Raw genomic sequence first — 18445 nt, 5'->3', positions numbered from 1 at the left:
CACATTTCTTCTTCATTATTTTTGTGGATTAATTGGTGACAAGGGTCTCTTGGATTTGTCTTTTAGGCTGACTTCAAACCTCAATCTTCTATGTAGATGGGTAACCACTGGTGCCTGGATGTGAGTGTGTGTGTGTGTGTGTGTGTGTGTGTGTGTGTGTGTGTGTTTAACCAAATTTGCTGAATTGATGGCCTATTCTGGCAGTGCAGAACAGAAACCACCTGTCATCCCTGTGCCTCATCGCATAGCTCGAGATTTGCATCAGCTAAGCGATTGTGCATATTTGCAAAGGTTCAAAAAAACGTAAAAATCAGAGCTTGGATGATTTATTTTTTGACAGTGATTAACCAGGATTTGTGCCGTACAAACTTGAAAATAAAAATAAAATACTTTTGTTACAGCGGTGTAATTTTTTGTTGTTGGTTTTGGATGCCAGTACTGGGACAGGCCTTTGTGCTCTTGCCTGGCTGAGTCATGGCTGACATTCTGCCACTTGTGCCATACCTCCAGTTCTACATTTGCTCATTAATCTCCAATTAATTGGTGATGAAGTCTTGTAGACATTTTCTGTCTAAATTGGCTTCTAACTTGGATCCTCTAAGTCTCAGCCGCCTAAGTAGCTAGCATTACAAGGATGAGACACCAACACTTAGTTTGTTATTAAGTTTTTCAGGAGGGAAACATCTACATGGATCAGCATTTGGAGCTTTCTTCAGTGACTACATAACAAAAGTAAAATAGCAGCAAAGCCTGAAATCTGTTTGGGGGTAAGATTTGGAAGAGGCCACCTGGCCGGTTTCATTTCTTCTTCATTTCCCCCATTATAAGCCTTGAATGTGCCCTGGGCATTCTTGCTAAATCAATGTTTTCAGAATTCCCAATGGCTTGAATTTTCTAATCTGAGAAATCAATCGAGTGCTTCGGAAAAGTGCCAGCGCTCATTCTCTCTGATCCTCCAAATGTCTCTTGTAATTAAGCCTTAGTTGGGGTTCACTGCACCTGAATAATAAAGAGATGTTTCAGCAGGCTTCTTTTGTTGTTGTTTTTCTTATGGAGCACTGCTTCTGTTTTCTGGTTAACCAAATCACTGTTGTCATAAAAAGGCAGTTTAAAGTCTCCATAATTACAAGTCTTATTTGTCTCTGAAAACCAAAGCCAGCACTTTAGGTATGCAGAGCCCTGGCATGCACTGGACTTTTCTGCTCTGACACTATGGGGCTTTTACTCCGAAGCTTTGACAAGGAAAGTAGGCATGAACTAGGAAACCTTGAACGCCTGGTTCCTCGTTCAAGAGGTCTGACCTTCCTGAGAGTGATGTGTGTTCTTGTCATTAGTTTGATTACTATCTAATTCTACTGAACTGTAACTATTATTGTGGCATCTTGGCATTGTTTAAAAGAGGCAATTAGTTAACAGAAAAATCTGTGTACAAAAGCATAAATAAGAGCCAGCAGACACAGTGGCTCACACCTTTAATCCAAGCTACGTGGAGACGGAGGCTAGGAAATCACAGTCCGAGGCCAGTCCAGATGCAATGCTCATGAGACCTCACCTCAGCAGAAAAATCTGGATTCCAACCACAGCAGAAAGTGTAAATAGGAGGATCAAGCCCTTCAACTCTTCCAAGAGGTCTATTTTTGTGACCACATTAACTTGAATTAAATGACTTCCCCAAAGCCGGCAAGTAGATTGTCATTTGCTGCCCCAGACAGAGAAGTATTTAGATACTATCTCAAGAGACTTTGAGCCCAAAGCTGGCTTTCTGGATAAAGTCCTTTGTTTAATTAGCAGTGTCTATGAAGGTCACAGAGGTGAAAATGAGACATATCTCCTCCACACACATTTAAAATGTGGGCCTCTAGAACAAGAAATCCACAGCTCTCGTGTGGGCTCAGCTGGGATGTGCTGTAGTTTCTTCGGTAACTGGAACCATGATGGTAGCCTGGCTGTACTGTCAAGTCATTTTCTTCCTCCTCTGCACCGTGTGATACTCGGGAGAGGATTTGACTAGGCCACATGGTATGGCCAGCACCCCATGTAGACATTCACTGAGGGTCAGACACCCAGAATGGGGGGCAGGTAGTTTGCATGCAAAGCCCCCTCAATCCACTTTCTGAGCTCTGATTAACACTGTCAGTGATGGGAGGTCGAAGGTTGTTTCTCCCTTGAGAAATCATATGGCTGCTGCCACTCGACCTCACAAAAGACAGGAGAATGGTGTGGGGGCTTCTTTAGAAGAGAGCAAGCTGTGGCAGTCAGGACCCCAGCCCAGGCACCTTGAATACTGGAAATGAGGTGAACACCTTAGGAAATCAGTAGCTACTGCCTTTTGGGATAGTTCTCACAAATTCATATTACTCTTCAGATCTTATCACTAAATTTATGCTATGCAAAGGGCTGTAGAGGTGAAACACAATCTTTTTCATTTTTCATTAAAATATTATCTTTTTTGGAATCCTGCCTAGCCACTTATCAGCTGCCGTCAAAGCATTATGGAGAAAGGTAATTTCTTCATTTTGAAAGGTTGTTGTTTTTTTAATTTTTAATTTGTAGTTCAGAACATTATGGTGGATGTGTCAAGGCTGAAGACAAGAAGGGTTGGTGTGAAGATTTAGGCCCTCTGTGGATGGGGGTGCTTTGTTCAGGGTGCAACCTGCTTCCCATATTTGTGACTGCTTGCTGTGTATAGCTCTTTCCAGGACAGGAAGAATATTTGCAATTCCCGATAATCATATTTCAGCAAGCATGCCGTGAAGGGAGAGAAACAAGGCTCTCGCCATTTAAAAAATCTTTCATTCTCTTACTTGGGTGATAATGGCTTATGCCTATGATGCTAGCTCTACAGGAGGCTGGGATCTGAGGCCAATTCAAAGCCTTCCAAGGCATAGAAGTCTATAAGATTCCATTTGCATTTAACTGGCAAAAACCTGGGCTGAGGACAGGGCTCATATGGTAGATTGCCAGCAATAAGCAAGCAAGCCAAGCTATCATGAGAACTTGAGTTCAAATCCTAGTACTAGGAAAAGAAAATCTGCTGAGACTCTCCTTGTCCCTGGCTTTTCCCAGCTGGTGGATGAGAGGACGTCCTCTTCCTTCCCAAAGTCCATTTCTTCCCACTGCTTGGTCTCCCCTTGCATGCTTTGTCCCTGAGCTGACAAGTTTCCAGAGCAATATTTTTTGAGACATTAACTGAGATTCTACAAAGAAGTTTAATCTGCTCCTCTAACCTCTGACCTTGGCTTTAAATGAATGATGAGAAGATTTGGGTTGAGTTTCAGAAATTGCAAACCTTATCCAAGCTCACATAGGTAGAAAGCTCTGACACCAGGATGTATTCTCTGATTCCCTTCTTATCCCCTGCCTGTTATGGGGAATTTCCCACTTGTAGGTAAGTCCGTCTCCACCCCTGATTAGGTACTAGCAGATGGTGGAGGTGGGAGGGGGGGCAGGGAGAGGTGGTCATAGTTCACTTTACATCTCTGGAGTTGGGTCCTTTAGGCCTGCTTGGCTGCCTAGCCAGTGGGCCAGGATGGTTCTCCTCACCCCTCTGGATGGGACAGTCCAGTGGCAGTGATTTTAAGAGCCCTAGACTCAGCCTGCCTTCCCCGGGGTGCTGTGGGCCCACCTCACCTCTTCTGTCCTAGTAGATGGCTTTCCCATCTCAACACCACACCAGTTCTTATCAAATCTAGTCAATGGGGGCAGAGTAATTCCTCAGGAGACGGTTGGCAGCTCTGTACATGCCTGCAGTTCCAGGCAATTCTACACAGGGCTGAATGCATTCAACCCCTGGGTTTCAGGAAGTAGATGCTATCATGAGCCCTCTTCTATCGTTCAAACTCCAAGCCTGCTGCTTCTAGAAAATGTCTTATGTTAGTTACTCCAGGTTATTTTCCCTCAGTGAAACAGGGAAGGAGCTGAACTCTACGCATCTTTCCTTCACAAGTGTTGTCCAGCCAACTGCCTGTCTTCGAGATGTCCTGTAATCAGTAGGTGTTGAGAGATGAATGGGGGAACAGATGGTCATGGCCCACCATGGACCCAGCCCTTCTCTCACCCCTCCCATCTTCAACTCCCCACTCAACTCTTGTCCTTAGAAGAAATATTAAAGGAATTATTGGTGTGAAATTCATAAAATGTCAAGGATTTTGAGAATTCCCTTTCTTCCAGAAAGACCAGAATTTTTATCTTCTCTATCAGACCATAACCTTTACTAATGGAATGAAGGTGAGATTTAAAAACTAAATCACTGTTGAATCCATTTTGCAATTGACAGGAAAAGTTTCCCCTTGAAACTTAACACTGGTCGGGCAGCGTTTATCACCTGCTACCAGTCTTCTGTTGCTAATTTTATTATGCATTCACAACTGTCTTTCCTTATACTATGTTTGGTGGCCTAAGTGATAGTTGTTCTAAAGACCACTTTCATGTAGGAGTTAGGGCCATCTTTTGTTCTGCTTTGAAAATGAAAGCAGAAGTCAGTCATTTAGAGTATTAATGAATACAGTTTTTCCAGAAGAAGAAGAGACTGGAGATCTTAGCCTGATCTCATGAATGGAGACACCAGGAATAGAAACCACAGATTGAGGAAGGAGATTCCTGAAATGGTTTGGGGGGCACCAGCACATTCAAGTAGGTCCTTCCATTGCTTCTGAGACTCTGGAATTCACCCTCAGTCATGGGTCACTTGGCAAAGACATGGCCTCCTTTGAGAGTTGCCATCATCTTGGCAAGTGACCTAGGGCAGATACTTACACTGGCAGGAATACAGAGCAGCATTTTCATGTGGTAGACCCCAGCTACCGGAGGGGTAGACCAATGTCTTTAGCTAGGTGACTTGTCCCCAGGGTAGCCCTTGCCATTCCCAATTATCTCTTAGTAATGAGGGCAGGAATTGGGCCCCATTTTTCTTCACAAATGAGCCATGGAGTTCTTTCAGAAAGTGATCTATTTCTTGATCAGTGGGCCTGGATCAACTGGTTTTTCTATGGTATGAGTGTTAATTCTAACATCCAACAGGCCTACTTCTATTGGCTGTGTGTCCAGCCTCTGTGGACCTGCTACAGTGGCTCCATCTGACTCAGCCTCTCATTTTAGAGTAGAAACTAAATCCTAGAGGGGAGAAGCAGCTTGCTCAAGATGATGTATACTGTTAATGGCAGAGTCGGCTCGTCCTCTTCCAGCACCCACACCGCTTCTGCTATGGTGGTACAGTATGCTTGCTTCCCATGTCCAGGGCCTGGGAGGGTCTTGTGGAGCTGTTTGCATCCACTGTGAAATGCTCTTCAACAGTGAGTTGTTTACCTACTCCCCGTTCTCCTTTTCTCTCGGAGAAAGAGATCCTAGCTCAGTGAGCTACCTTTATACACTGACTCAACAAAGCACAATTCTGTCTACAGAATACTCATCTTTGTCTAAAAATTTTACTATAATTGGCAGAAGTAAAAAATACAACAGGAAAAAAACAGAAACTGTCTTTCTGTTTGCCTCTTTTTCTTTTTTTTCGTGTGTGTGTGGGGGGGGGGTATGCAGCTTGAACTCAAGGCCTGGCGCTGTGCCTGAGCTCTTGTGCTCAAGGCTAGTTCTCTACTACTTGAAGCTGCAGTTGTGTTTCTGGTTTTTGAGGAGTTAATTGGAGGTAGGATGAGGACTTTTCTCTTTGGCTGGCTTCAAACCTCAATCCTCAGATCTCAGCCTTCCCAGTAGATGGGATTATAGGCATATGCTTCCAGCTCCCAACTAACTCGTTTTTTAAAAAGATATTTCCTGCCAAATTTGTCATATTTTATAATCATTAAAGCCCAAGATTTCTGGTGCTCATACCAGGCTACTCAGGAGGCTGAGGTTTAAGGATTAGGATTCAGGACTAACTCAGGAAGGAAAGTCTGTGAGACTCTTATCTTCAAAGCCAGAAGTGCTTAAGTAGAGGGCTCCAGCAAAAAAGCTAAGGAATAACAGAAGATGAAAGAAAGAAACTGAAGATTTCCTACTTGCTTGAAAGTCAACTGGGGAAGAAAGGAATGGGTCATCATTGCACCGTAGCTGGTACAGTGAGTAGATCTTTCTTTGCAAGGGAGAGTCATCACCCCTTGCTCTTTCATGGGGGAGATTCAGTGATGGTGTTTGGCATCATCAGAGAGGCTGATAGCTCTGTTCACATGATGTGCTGTGCATAACCTCCTGGACTAGATCCATTAATTCTGATGCTCTTCTCATCTGCTGTCTTCGATAAGAGCAAGTGAACATCTGGCCTTCAAGAAACAGAGGGAAGCCATCGTTTTACATCGTCTTCTTCCTGAGATCACATTTTCTATCCACACACAGATCCACATCTATTTCCTGCCAGCTGCTTCAAGCTGATGGGCTCTGAAAGTGAGGGGCATCTGCTCCTTCCACACGTCCCTGTGTGTGCTTCCTTTCCAGGAGTGCTGAAGGCATGTGTGTGTGCTCTCACACACGCATGTGTTTCAAACACTGGAACATCCGAGAACAAGTTGGCTACCAAACAGAGGCAGATTCTTGAACCCCTTTCATCCTTACTGGCTTGAAATTTTCCTACTCCTATGCAGTTATTATCAATGTTTACAAAATATGGATGCATTTATCCCATGTCTTATAATCTCCATCTTCCAAAATGGGCAATGTGCTGTCTTGGTTTTGATTCTTTTTGTGCGCTGGTATTGGTGATTGAACTCGGGACCTCACACTCTTGCTTAGCTTTTTCATTCAAGGCTGGCATTCTGCCACTCCTGCCATGCCTCATTTCTGACTTTTTGTTGATTAATTGGAGATAAAAGTCTCATGAATTTTTCTATCTGGGCTGACTTCAGTGGTTCAAGACTATAATCTTAGCTATAGAAGAGGCTGAGAGTGGAAAATGATGGCTCAATATCTGGCTCAGTTTTGGTTCTTAATTGAGCTGAAAGTCAGACTTGCATTTACAGAGACAAAATGAGCTATACAACCTGTGGGTGAGATGGGAGGGGAAAACTGGGGGAGAATGAGGGAAGGGTGACATTATCCAAACTCCCTTCGCCTGATTTATGTAACTGCAACCCTTGTGCTTACTAAAGATTTTTAATAATAATAAAACAAAGGGAAAATGGATTCTCATTTGACATGGACATCATCTAACTTGATCCGGGCTAGAACAAAAGATTTCACGATCACCACAGAACTCAAGCGTGTGTGTTCTGAGAATACAATGCTATATGGCTTGAGTTGGAAAACTTCATTGACTTTCCTGGTTTCTTGTGCTCTGGGATGAATTTGGATCTGAGCTTGTGATCTCAGGGCAGAGTAGTTGATGGGCATGTGTGTCCTGCGTCCTCACAAGAGGAATCCTATTGAGTCAGTACTGCTTGGTACAATCTAATTCTGACTCCATGGCAATTACAAAAGCAGAAGTGCAAAGGACCGGAACTTCCCATTGTTTTGACATATCTCTCAGGCCAAGAGGGATCACTTCAGAAGTCCTTTGTCAAAGAACATTATGTCAGTTCAATAACTTTATATAAGTATCGAGGAGTAAATGACAAGTCCGTGCATGAAATTGGAGCTGCCTCCTGTCATCTAGGGAAGTAAAGCACACAGCGGGGATTTACCTGTGCAAACGTCTGCTAGCACATGTTGCAGAAGGCCGGCAGGGGCTGGATGCTTGCAAGCCCTAGGCTGTTGCAATCAGCCTTTGTAAATGTCTGTGAAATGTCAGGCATGGGGGGCTCATGACTGTAATCCTAGCTACTCAGGAAGTGTGGTCTGAGGATTGTGGTTCAAAGCTAGCCTGGAAAGAAAAGTCTGTGTGACTCCAGTTAACCAGCAAAAACCTAGAAGTGGAGACATGGCTTAAACAGTAGAATGCCAGCTTTGAACAAAACAAAAGAAACCCAAGCAAAAATGAATATAAACCTCAGTACTAGCACTTAAAACAAAACAATACAGAGCCTATTACTCACCCACTCCCACCTCTGGTTTGCAGAGAGCAGAGTATTCAGTGGTATGGAGGGGCTGTGGTGTGTGCTGCCTTCTCTTGTGAGAAAGAGAAGATACTTAACCTGTGCTTTAAAGAGCAAGGCCATATGAGAACAGCTGGGGCAAGTGGGTGGGTTGGAGGCTGGGGACCTCAGCTCTAGGCAGGCGACACAGTCCCTTCGCGTCTGCATCTTCTGACAGCCCCCAGAGTGCAGGTGGGACTGCTTCCTTGAGTTGATGCCTCAACTGTCTTAAAGTCTCTGAGTTATTTTTATGGGGATGCATATGGATTCCTGCTCAATAACCATTCTGTGTTCACTTGAATTTTGTTGTATGTGTTAGTACTGGGGCTTGGATTCAGGGCCTTTTGCTCTTGCTAGACTTTTTTTTTTGTTGTTGAAGTCTGGTGCTCTACCACCTGAGTTATGCCTCTACTTTTGTCTTTTCTCATGGGTTTAATGGGAGGTAAGACCTCGGATTTGTCTGCCTGCGCTGGCTTTGAATCAGGAGTCTCAGTTCCCAGCCTCTTGAGTGGCTAGGATTATAGGCACAGGCATAAACCACCAGCACTTGGACTTCATTGACTTTTTAGCACTTGTTTGAGATCCCAATTTGGCAAACCCCCTCCAGGTAATCTCCTTGGAGTACAGTCTTGAAGACTTTTCTAAACTATAACCCAACAAGGATAGTGTCTTCCAACTCTCCACACTCAGAATAATTGGATGGATAGACTTGCTAAGCCGTCTGATTTGAATAAAATCCACCTTCCTCTTGGAAGAGCTCAGAACGGGCCAGCAGTGATGGAGATGGGTGTCAGCTGCCTTCCTCCCCATGCTGGTATCCCGTGGGAGAGTGAATAAAGACACAGAACAGAGAAAAGTGCATTTTGGATGGGAATTAAGAAGCTCTTGCTCTTGCTAGGATTGTGGCCAAATGAAGCTACTTTAGAACACTTAATCTCCATCCATCCAGAATGGGCCTGGGCAGTGCGATGTCTTACATAGTCTTAGCACAATGTCTAATAGATGCTGGAATCTAGTAGATGCTTTGCTGTTTGAGCACTGATCAATGTCAGAATAGTTTCAGTGCATTGTTTCTATGCCTGTGTGTTTCCTTAAGCATCATTATTATAATTATTATTGTCTTTTATTGGTCATGGGGCTTGAACTTAGGGCCCAGACTCTGTCCCTAAGCTTTTGTGCCCAAGGCTAGCAGTCTACTACTTTGAGCCACAGCTTCATTTCTGTGTTTTAGGTGGTTAATGAAAGTAAGAGTCTCACAGGCTTTCTTGACTTTGAACTTTGATCACAACTGTGATCCTCAGATCTCAGCCTTCCTGAGTAGCTAGGATTACAGGCATGAGCCACCAGTGTGCCCAGCTAGGCTTCATTTTATACCTGGGACAAATCTGGCTTAATATTTGATTTTGTTTTGTTTTGAGGTTTACTATAAACTTATGCTGAAAACCAAGATCCCTTTTAAGGAGATACATTATTTTCAGATATAATTTACAAAGCTTCCAGTTACTTACTTTTAATTTCTTTAATCACATTTGTCTTGAATCTATAGACAGATTTTGATCTTTTTATTTAACATAATATTTAAGTATGTCCATATGGCTATGTAATCTTGGTTCTTGTGATGTTTTACTGTCTGATAGAAATGTTACTTTCAGTTTATCTATGTCCTGGATGGACCATTTTGACATTTATAAATATTTGGAGTAGACCATCTTCCTGACTCCCCCTCCCCATATTATAGTTGATGCTGTTTCCTTGAGATAGACCCTGGGCGATCTCTTATAAAGAGGATGAATGTGCTGGAGAGCCAGAATTCTCCAGATACTGTGACATGAAGATTCTGACTCACTAGCTAGATCTGGAGGTAGGACTGACAGTCTCTACTAGTGACAAAGTCCCTCATGGTGCTCAAGCTGAGGCTCTGGCAGTCTCTTAAAGTTGTGAACGTACTGACATAGTACTTGTAACGCCTGTGTCACTAAGTCACTAGAGCATTAGATACCCAGGATCTCTATTGCCTCGGGGGTATTTTCTAATCAAGAAAAAAGTTTGGGTGTAGCTGTCATCCAGAAAATATGAGCAGCTGTGGCACCTGGCTTCCACATAAAGTCTCCAAGATCACTCACCGCTGCCATTAGAACCACTTAGCCAGCTCAGATACTCACGCATGCATGGACGCATGCATAAATCCATGCACATTTGCAGATATATCATGCAGGAGCCACACGTAATGCAGGCAGTGTGCCAGAACACTATAGACAGATGTCTGGCAATGGAAACTGACTGTCAGTAGTTGTTTTTAAGTTTTTCAGGTATTAACAATGACTTCATGTGTAGTCAGGGCTGAGGGCCATTGTTCTATACCTTTGGGGACCCATCTTAAACCGCGTTCAACTCCAGCTGTGTGTTTTTTGATCCGAATTAGTTCTTTTTCTTGAATGGACACAGTGTTTGTACATATTTATGGGGTAGTGTGGTCATTTGATGCTTGTGTACAGCATCGATGATCAGGACAAATGAGAGCAGTTCCATCTCAATTATCATCTCTATGTGGGGGTCATTTGGACACCAAGAGCGTTCACAGCTCCACTTCTGATTGTGAATGAATGAATGAATGAGTGAATGAGCTAGAATAGCTTTTGGTTGTGTTTAAGCCTGAAAAGCTATACTCACAGATGAAAGGTATTCCAGTATGGTTCTAAAAGGAGCATCGACTATCTCAGTGGTTCCTGGGGCCTCTATAGCCTTGACAGACGGGATGCCCAAGACACTCCGTCCCTGCCACTCACCGCCTGCTAAACTAACTCCCACTGTTTCTCTTTGGCAGTTGCCTTTTCGGGCCTTGGTTTTACGACGTTCTACCTGGCAGGCAAGCTGCACTGCTTCACTGAAAGTGGACGGGGGAAGAGCTGGAGGCTCTGTGCCGCCATCTTGCCCCTGTACTGTGCCATGATGATCGCCTTGTCCCGCATGTGCGACTACAAACACCACTGGCAAGGTGAGTCCCATCTTAGAGCCCACCCAGTGCTCACAGAGGTCCAGACCCCTTCTCCAGGGATGTGTGTAGAGATGGACGCAGCTGGGGAGGACTGAACGCCCACTGCCAGAATCCAGAGTGGGCTGAGATGACAGAATGGATATAGTTTTGAAGCAAACATACCTATGGGTGTAAGTTCTTGCCTTCATGCTGCTCCTGCTGAAGAAAAGTGGAGCTCTTTCTTGTCCTCCTTTGTGCTTGATGTCTGTCAGAAGGTCAGGCCCTCAGTGTTGACTCACCCTGGGTTTCCCATAGATTTCCCAGCTGGATCACTTGCCCCTATCTTTAGACCTGGCCCATCTCCTGGGCCAAACCAGTCCAAAGGGTGTGTTTCTCACTGTGGAGGCTATTTCAAAGAATGTGTCCCACCCAGTAACATTCCTGGTGGCAACTGCAAGGTTGAAATGAGTCATACAGATGTGTCCATTCAGGGATATTTGTTAAATTCGAAATCACAGAAAAGAAGTGAGGAGCTTAGTCCTGGAATGTAACTAGACCTTGTCACAGCTGCAGCTCACAATCCACCAGGAAGATGAACACCTCACATGCCCTACCCCCCCCAACACACAGAAAACAGGCAGAAGTGAGGCCCACAGGAGGCCTGGGACCTCTGGGGCAGCAGATTCCCAAAGGGCTATTTTGGGTCATGATTAGGCCACTGTGAGCTAGGAGTTGGAAGTCTGGAGTAGCTGGCCAGGGTCAGCAAGGTCAGTAGCCAGCCTGCCCTTGGCGGTGTCTGACATCTAAGGGGCTGTGGTCAAGAGCTGCACTGCAGGGGCTGACTTTAAACAAAGCCAATGAGGTATTTCTACCCCAGCTTGCCTGTAAGAATGTGCTTCCACAACCAGCCTGAGACCCAATCCGCCCCTTCCTTCCCCAGGCCCTGCTGCTGTGGACATTGCCTCTCCTCCTCTTTCTGGTTCTGTATCTGGCTGCCTGTGGAATTGTGCTTTCTTCCCCTCCAGGCCTCCATCCCTCCCCTGCCAGGTTCATTCAAATGGTAGAGAAGCAGGACAGAGAGGTGAGCGTAATCCCTCATTGAGGTCGCTTCTCTCCATTTTATCTGGGGGGTTCACCCTGCCCAGTTTTTCTGGTCCATTCTAGCCTCGGGTCCAACCTCCTCCCTCTAAGAGCTCATCTCCCGGAAGTCCCATGCCCCTAGTAGCCCCATGTCTGTGCCATGCTGGCTTTTAGGTTACCAGAAAGCTGGAGAATTCCATCCATGATCCCCGTTCAATGTTCTGTGCCTTTGTGATTCACTCTGGGGTGAGTGTGCGTGCATATGTGTGTGTGTGTGTGTGTGTGTACATGCATGTGTGTGTAGTGTGTGTGTGTGTGTGTGTGTGTGTGTTTAAACTGTTACACCAGCACACTAGAGAATGTAAATGCAGAAAAGAACAGAGAGCAACGGAAACTAGCATCTGCCCCTCCTGGCACACTGGTGAGGTTGCAGTTCTTAGCTAGGGGGCTGTGGGGGGAGAGTCTCAGCTGGGAATGAGCCCACCACAGGGCATAGCACAGAGCCCCCACACCCCAGACCAGGTCCAGGCTTTCCTCAGGGAGCAGCAAGCTTGGCAGTAATCATTCAACCAACACTAGTTTCTTGAATCACAGGTCAGTTGGAGCAGCTTGGAGTACCTGGCATTGATTTATCAGAAAGAGTATGCACCTCTAGGTGGGTCGCAGGATGATGGATCTCAGGGAAGAAAGCCTTCATTCCCACCATGGCAAAAGCTAGAAAGCATCCCTCTCCCTCATAGACACTGCGGTCTGGTGTGGCAGCTTTCAGGATGGTTGCCATTGTCTTCTTGCTTCCCTGACTAGGTGGTGAGGACCAACCAGCAATATACTCACGTATATAAGTTGCAGATTGCAAGAGTGTTAGTCCTGGAAACACAGCCATTTAGGGGCAATGTCCTGCATGGAAATGTGTGTTACAGAAGGTTTCCAGGGCTGGGCATGGTGCTACATACATGCAGTTCTAGCCACTCAGGAGGTAGTGGTTGGAGGCTCACAGTATAAGACTGGCCTGGACAAAAGTAGGAAAAGATCCTAGCACAAAGAAAGAAAGAGAGAGAGAGAGAGAGAGAGAGAGAGAGAGAGAGAGAGAGAGAGAGGGAGGGAGGGAGGGAGGGAGGGAGGGAGGGAGGGAGGGAGGGAGGGAGGGAGGGAGGGAGGGAGGGAGGGAGGGAGGGAGGGAGGGAGGGAGGAAGGAAGGAAGGAAGGAAGGAAGGGAGGGAGGGAGGGAGGAAGGAAGGAGCAAGGAAGGCTCCTCTTCCTTCTCCTCTGTCTCATCTTTCTGTCTTTCTGTGATACTTTAGGGAAATGGCAGTCTACCACCATACCTTAGTTTCTTCCAGGAACATACAGCTGGTTTAATATAAGACACATTCTCTGTAAGGTATTTTGTCAAAAATAAGTTTTTTAAAAATTGTATTTTAAACATTCATTCACTCATTCACTTGGCTCTTTCTTGTGCCTGTGTGCCTGGCCATCTTATGAAGAAAGACAGCCATAGCTGCTACCCACCAGCCTGTGAGGTGCTGAGTAGATCCTCTCTGCTACGTAAATTACTCAGTCTAAAAGCTGAACACTTCACTAGTAGTAGAAAGAATTGAAAGAACCCTCCTCCAAAAATCACAAAGAGTGGTTGTATTGGCCAGAGCTGAATGTTGCTGTAGTGTCCTGGTCTGCCCAAGGCAGACACAGTTCCCAGCCGAGCCAGCTGAGTGATGCTGCATGTTGCCATGGTGACATCCGGGCATGTGCTTCTGCCAGAGATTTGACAACACAGCTTCAGAAACCCTTGTGCTTGTAGCCGTCAGAGCAGGTGAGCCTAGCCTGGCATTTTCCTGTGCTAAACCTTTGAGGTCCTTTCATGAAGCAGGGGGGGGTGAGCTTCGGCTTGTTGTATAAGTAATGATTCCGTTTCTAGGCTGCCTGGGTTAGAGTCACTGTTTCCAGTACCAGTGGAATCCATTTGTTGTTGGTCACTAATGAAGAAGGAAGGAAGGAGGGAAGGAGGGAGGGCGGGAGGGGAATGTGGCACAGATCATCAGGTTTGGGGTGCACAGGTGGTAGATTCAGGGGCTGTGTTCTTTTCTATCTCTTTCAGCAGGTGGCGTCACCATGTGTCCCACTATCCATAGCCCTCATGTTAAAAGATAGGGCAAGCTTTGGTTTCTCAGATTTGCTGACTCTTTTCCTTCCTATCTTGGGAGCCTCATGCATTCTGTTCCCTCTCTGCCTGGAACGTGACAGGTGCCTTTCTTGCCACCATTTGCCCTGGGATCTGCTTGCTCCTTCTCTAGGTCTTGACCCACTGGCCAGGTCATTAACAGAACCTGCGCTCCAGTCCAGCTCTCGCCAGCTCACTGAAGACTGTGTTGCACCACTGCATCACCACGTCAGCTCAAAGCTGGGCTCTCCTGACTTAGTGTCTGGCTTGCCCCTTCGGATTAGAAACTCTGGGATGACAGAGCTGCGTGTTGGTTGTTGGTGGAGCCTTGTGCTCTGGACGGGGGCCCTCAAGCCTGACGGTGGGTACAGAATGACATCCGTACTCAGGAAGGAAAGGGCAGCATTTTATGTTCCGGAGACAGTGTGTGTGGTCTGTTGATTTCTTTTCTGTGCCCTTCTGTCTGTCGGTTGCCACCATGTTTGGGGTGAAGTTAATCCCAAGTGAAGGCAACCGTGTCCCCTGCCTGCTGTTCTGTCCCCAGGGTAGGGATGTGAGCTCACTGACAGAGCACTTGTCCTCTTGAGGCTCTTGATGGGTTCTCTCGAAGACAGTCATTCGGGGATGCTGTCTGCCCCTTTGTAGTCCTGACTGGTTTTGCTGGCGGGCAGCCTGGATAAGGCCCTGCACCGTCCTGGGTGCTTCCTGTGCCTCCCATGGCTCCTGGGTAAGGCCCTGCATAGTCCTGAGTGCTCCCTGTGCCTCCCTGATAGCACTTGTCCTCCATCCGTGGAGAGGAAAGCAGCTCCAGCAGGAACTGGCACTTCCTGCCACACTGCTGCATTGGTGAACCCGAGAAACAGATGCCTGGAATGGTTTGATGTCTCTGATCAATGAGCCATCTCGTGCAGTGCTGAGCCACAGAAAACGGGAGTGTTCTTTTTAGGTTCTGTTCTTTGATCCGTTTGCTGGTCATTGGCTTAGCTGCAAATGTTTTGGGTCGTTTTTAGATGCTAATAAAAATACCAACCCTCCCCTCGAGCTAGACAAAACAGTAAACTGATGACCTTGAACTAGAAAAAAATCTGGCACATTTTTGGGGTCTGGTGACCATAGATTATGTGAAGAGATTCTTCATGGGAACAGCTGCTTCCTTTAATCGTGTCCACTGTGTCTCGTGGCCCCGCTCAAGCATCTTTAGTGAAGTTTTCGGGCAATAAATGTGGGTTTTATTTTTCACTCCTTAAGTTCATTAGAAGCTTATTTAAAGAGCTGTGAAATGATGGCCGCACTGAAGAGGTTACAACTTGAGATAGTTGAGGTCCATGTGGGATTGAGGATGGGGAGGTATCGAGCCCCCCTCTTCCCAGTGCTAGAGGAACAGGGTAGAATAACAGGGGTAGAGTCTTATTTTGGCATGCTATGTAGCATGATCTTTAGTAGTAAAATAATACTAGCTAGGTGTGGTAGCTCCTGCCTGAAATTCTTCCTATTTGAGAGGCAGAGATAGGGGAGAACATACTTTGAGGCCAGCCAGGATGAAGAGTTTAGAAGACCTCACCTCAACTAATACTTTGCTATTGTAGATCATGAAAATTACATGAATTGAAGTGCTACATTTATTTAAAAGAAGTTAAAGCTATGCATTCTGGCATACGTTGTTTTTCTGTTCGCCTCCTGTGAATGCCTGAAGTGCAAACATTCCTATGAAAGATAATGACACGCAGAATCCTCTCCAGTCCTCAAACATTATTTTGATAGCACTAGATAGAGTCTAGGTACCTGTAAGATTAAAAGCAAACTTGTAAGCATGACACATGTCTGTATGCTGAGCAATCTGTTTTTCTTCTGGAAAGATACATTAGTTTGACAGTTACTCAAAATTCCCTCTGCAGGAGAGGGAATTAAACCAAGAATTAAACAGAGAATTAAACCAAGTCTCTCAGTTAAACGGAGAGACTTAAGCTGAGGTCTTTCTGGATGCATAGCGTCCAGGAAGGCTTGGGAACCTACCTCCCTGAGCACTGGCCCTTGGGGAACCCAGTTGCCTCTCACCTGAGCAGGCGGGCACCACCTCAGCCCTGGGCCCTCCACGAATCATGTAGCTATCAAGCCTAGAGTAGAACCATCGGGGTCCAGCCCCTTGAACCAGCACGAGCTGCGCAATCGGTACAGCAGGATTCAAGCTCAGTTTTTCAGGGTATCACGGGGCTCATGCTCCCTGTCCATAGCAAGTTTTCGCGATTCAACAGGATAATAAATGTGGAAGTGAAAGCACGGAGAACAGCAGTTAGCATGACAGCCATCTTGGGTGTTCCAGGTTTCTTTTGCTTAGAAGAGGATCTTCATTGTGCTAGCATATTTTGACAAGAACATGAGAGAGGGGATCCTATTACACATGTGCACACTGAGTGGGGTCCCTTGGCATGGACCATTTTCTCTGTCTGAACACTGGCTGCAGACTCTGGCTGCTGGTTGCCCCTTGGTGAAGGGTCCTATTTCCTCCTATCCCATCTTCTCCTAGCTTCTCCTTGACGTGGTGAGATCCGCAGCTCATCCACAGGATTGAGGCTCTTCCCTCACAGGTCGGCTGAGTTTGCCAACCTTGGTGTATGGTGAAATGCTGTTTTCTCTTTGTGACTCGGGTTCATTTCCTCTCTGGGAAATCATTTTCCTCCAGGTAGAGACCCGTGGACCCCCAGGGTTCTCACGCCACCACAGCAGGTGAGACTTGTCTCTCTGAAAAAGCAATTTTAGACCTATGAGGAAAGATGCTAACCTGTAACCAAGGTGGTTGGGAATCTCCCAGAGTGAATTTGATTTGAAGACTGGGAATGGAAGCATGAGCTCATGCACGGCTCAGGTGTGAGTTAAAGAAGAGAAGATGGAGTGGTAAAGAAGAAGTGGTAAATGATCGAGGCAGAAGCCACCAAGATTTATTTGCACCTTGAGCAATCTTTCTTCTTCCGCACTGGCTGGATCTGAAGGGAAAGTAACACATTTCCTGTTTCCTTTTTGTCTCTCCCACCTAGATTCTCTCGTCGGTGGAGTGATTGGCCTCATTTTTGCCTACATTTGCTACCGACAGCACTACCCTCCTCTGGCCAATATGGCGTGTCATAAGTCCTACGTTAGCCTCCGGGTCCCCACCTCGCTGAAGAAGGAGGAGCGGCCCACGGCTGACAGTGTGTCCAGCGTGCCTCTCGAGGGGGTCACTGAGGGCCCTGTATGATGTGTCTCCAGGGAGGCCAGACACTGTTCCACCCAGTGGAGATGGTTTTCCGTAGCGCGTTTTTCATCCAGCCCTCGGAGCCCCCGCCCCTCCATCTTCTGCTTCCATTGTGCCAGTGGTGTTCTTCCTGCTCTTCCTATCTCCTCTCAGCGTTTTTGAATTTGTAAGGTTAGGACAAGGGGAAGGATCTCTGAGAGATCCAGGGACAGGACAGAGGCTCCAGGGTGGGGTGGGTAGAGCTTGGCCAATTCTGCCATCTAAAATATTCACTGCAGCCACCACCTCCCTCTCTTTTCATCATTGTGAAACATAATAAAACCTCCCACCTGGACACTGGGCTTTTTCTCTTCCAGCTCTGTCCTAGGGTATTCAAGGCCTAATCGGCTTGGAAGCCAGGGCTCTGTGTGGGCTGTCACCTTTCCCTAGTGCGTGCAGCTGCCGCTGAGTGCAGGCTCTGTGGTTCACTGGCTTCCAAGGATTTGACCACAGACCTCCACTAAGAGTAATGAATTAAAGACACACAGTCATTCGCAGTTGTCTCCTGATGGAATCTTACATCCTTCCTGTCTAGACTTGGGAGCCAGTTCTGTATGTAGCCCATCCCCTTCCTGAGAGTTCTACTGCTCCTAGAATGGGGTGACTAATTTTACAAGCCAGGAAATGAGTGCTATGGGCTCACTGAAAGGAAGTTGCTGGGTGATGACTGGGTTAGAGGTAGCTGTGGGTTTAGAGTTTTTCCCTATTGGGATCTGCACCTTGCAGAACACTGCTCTAAGAAGTACTGGTAGCAGCAGAAGCCTATTCCAAGCCAGCACCCTCTGTGGCAGAGCCCAGGGAGAAGGGACGTGAACAGAAAGAACGGGTGCTGGGTAGGACCTCATGTCTCTGCATGGTTAAGATCGACCAGTCAGTCGATTTTTTTCTATCTCAGTATAGTGCTCCTTTTCTGAAGATGACAGCATTTCCTTCACCCTCTTAGGTGCAGTCAATTGTGCCAAAGGGCTCTC

General features: G+C 46.3%; 1 protein-coding gene across 7 annotated transcripts in view; it reads left to right on the top strand.

The window, feature by feature from the left end:
- Positions 1-17774, top strand: part of Plpp4 (phospholipid phosphatase 4) — a 208398-nt gene extending 190624 nt beyond the window's left edge. For 6 of the 7 annotated variants that reach the window (XM_090346866.1, XM_090346867.1, XM_090346864.1 and 3 more), the window contains 2 exons: positions 10819-10989; positions 17239-17774. In XM_090346866.1, the coding sequence (XP_090202992.1) occupies positions 10819-10989; positions 17239-17438 (371 nt within the window). In that variant the 3' untranslated portion in view covers positions 17439-17774. The remainder of the gene's footprint in view (positions 1-10818; positions 10990-17238) is intronic. The other variant, XM_090346870.1, reaches the window with a different exon arrangement.
- Positions 17775-18445: the final 671 nt, after the last annotated feature.

This window comes from Megascapheus bottae, chromosome 15 (genome assembly GCF_031878675.1).
Source record: "Megascapheus bottae isolate mThoBot1 chromosome 15, mThoBot2.hap1, whole genome shotgun sequence".
Taxonomy (NCBI): domain Eukaryota; kingdom Metazoa; phylum Chordata; class Mammalia; order Rodentia; family Geomyidae; genus Megascapheus; species Megascapheus bottae.
Note: the sequence above shows the minus strand (reverse complement) of the source record. Positions and strands in the feature narration are given on the sequence as shown.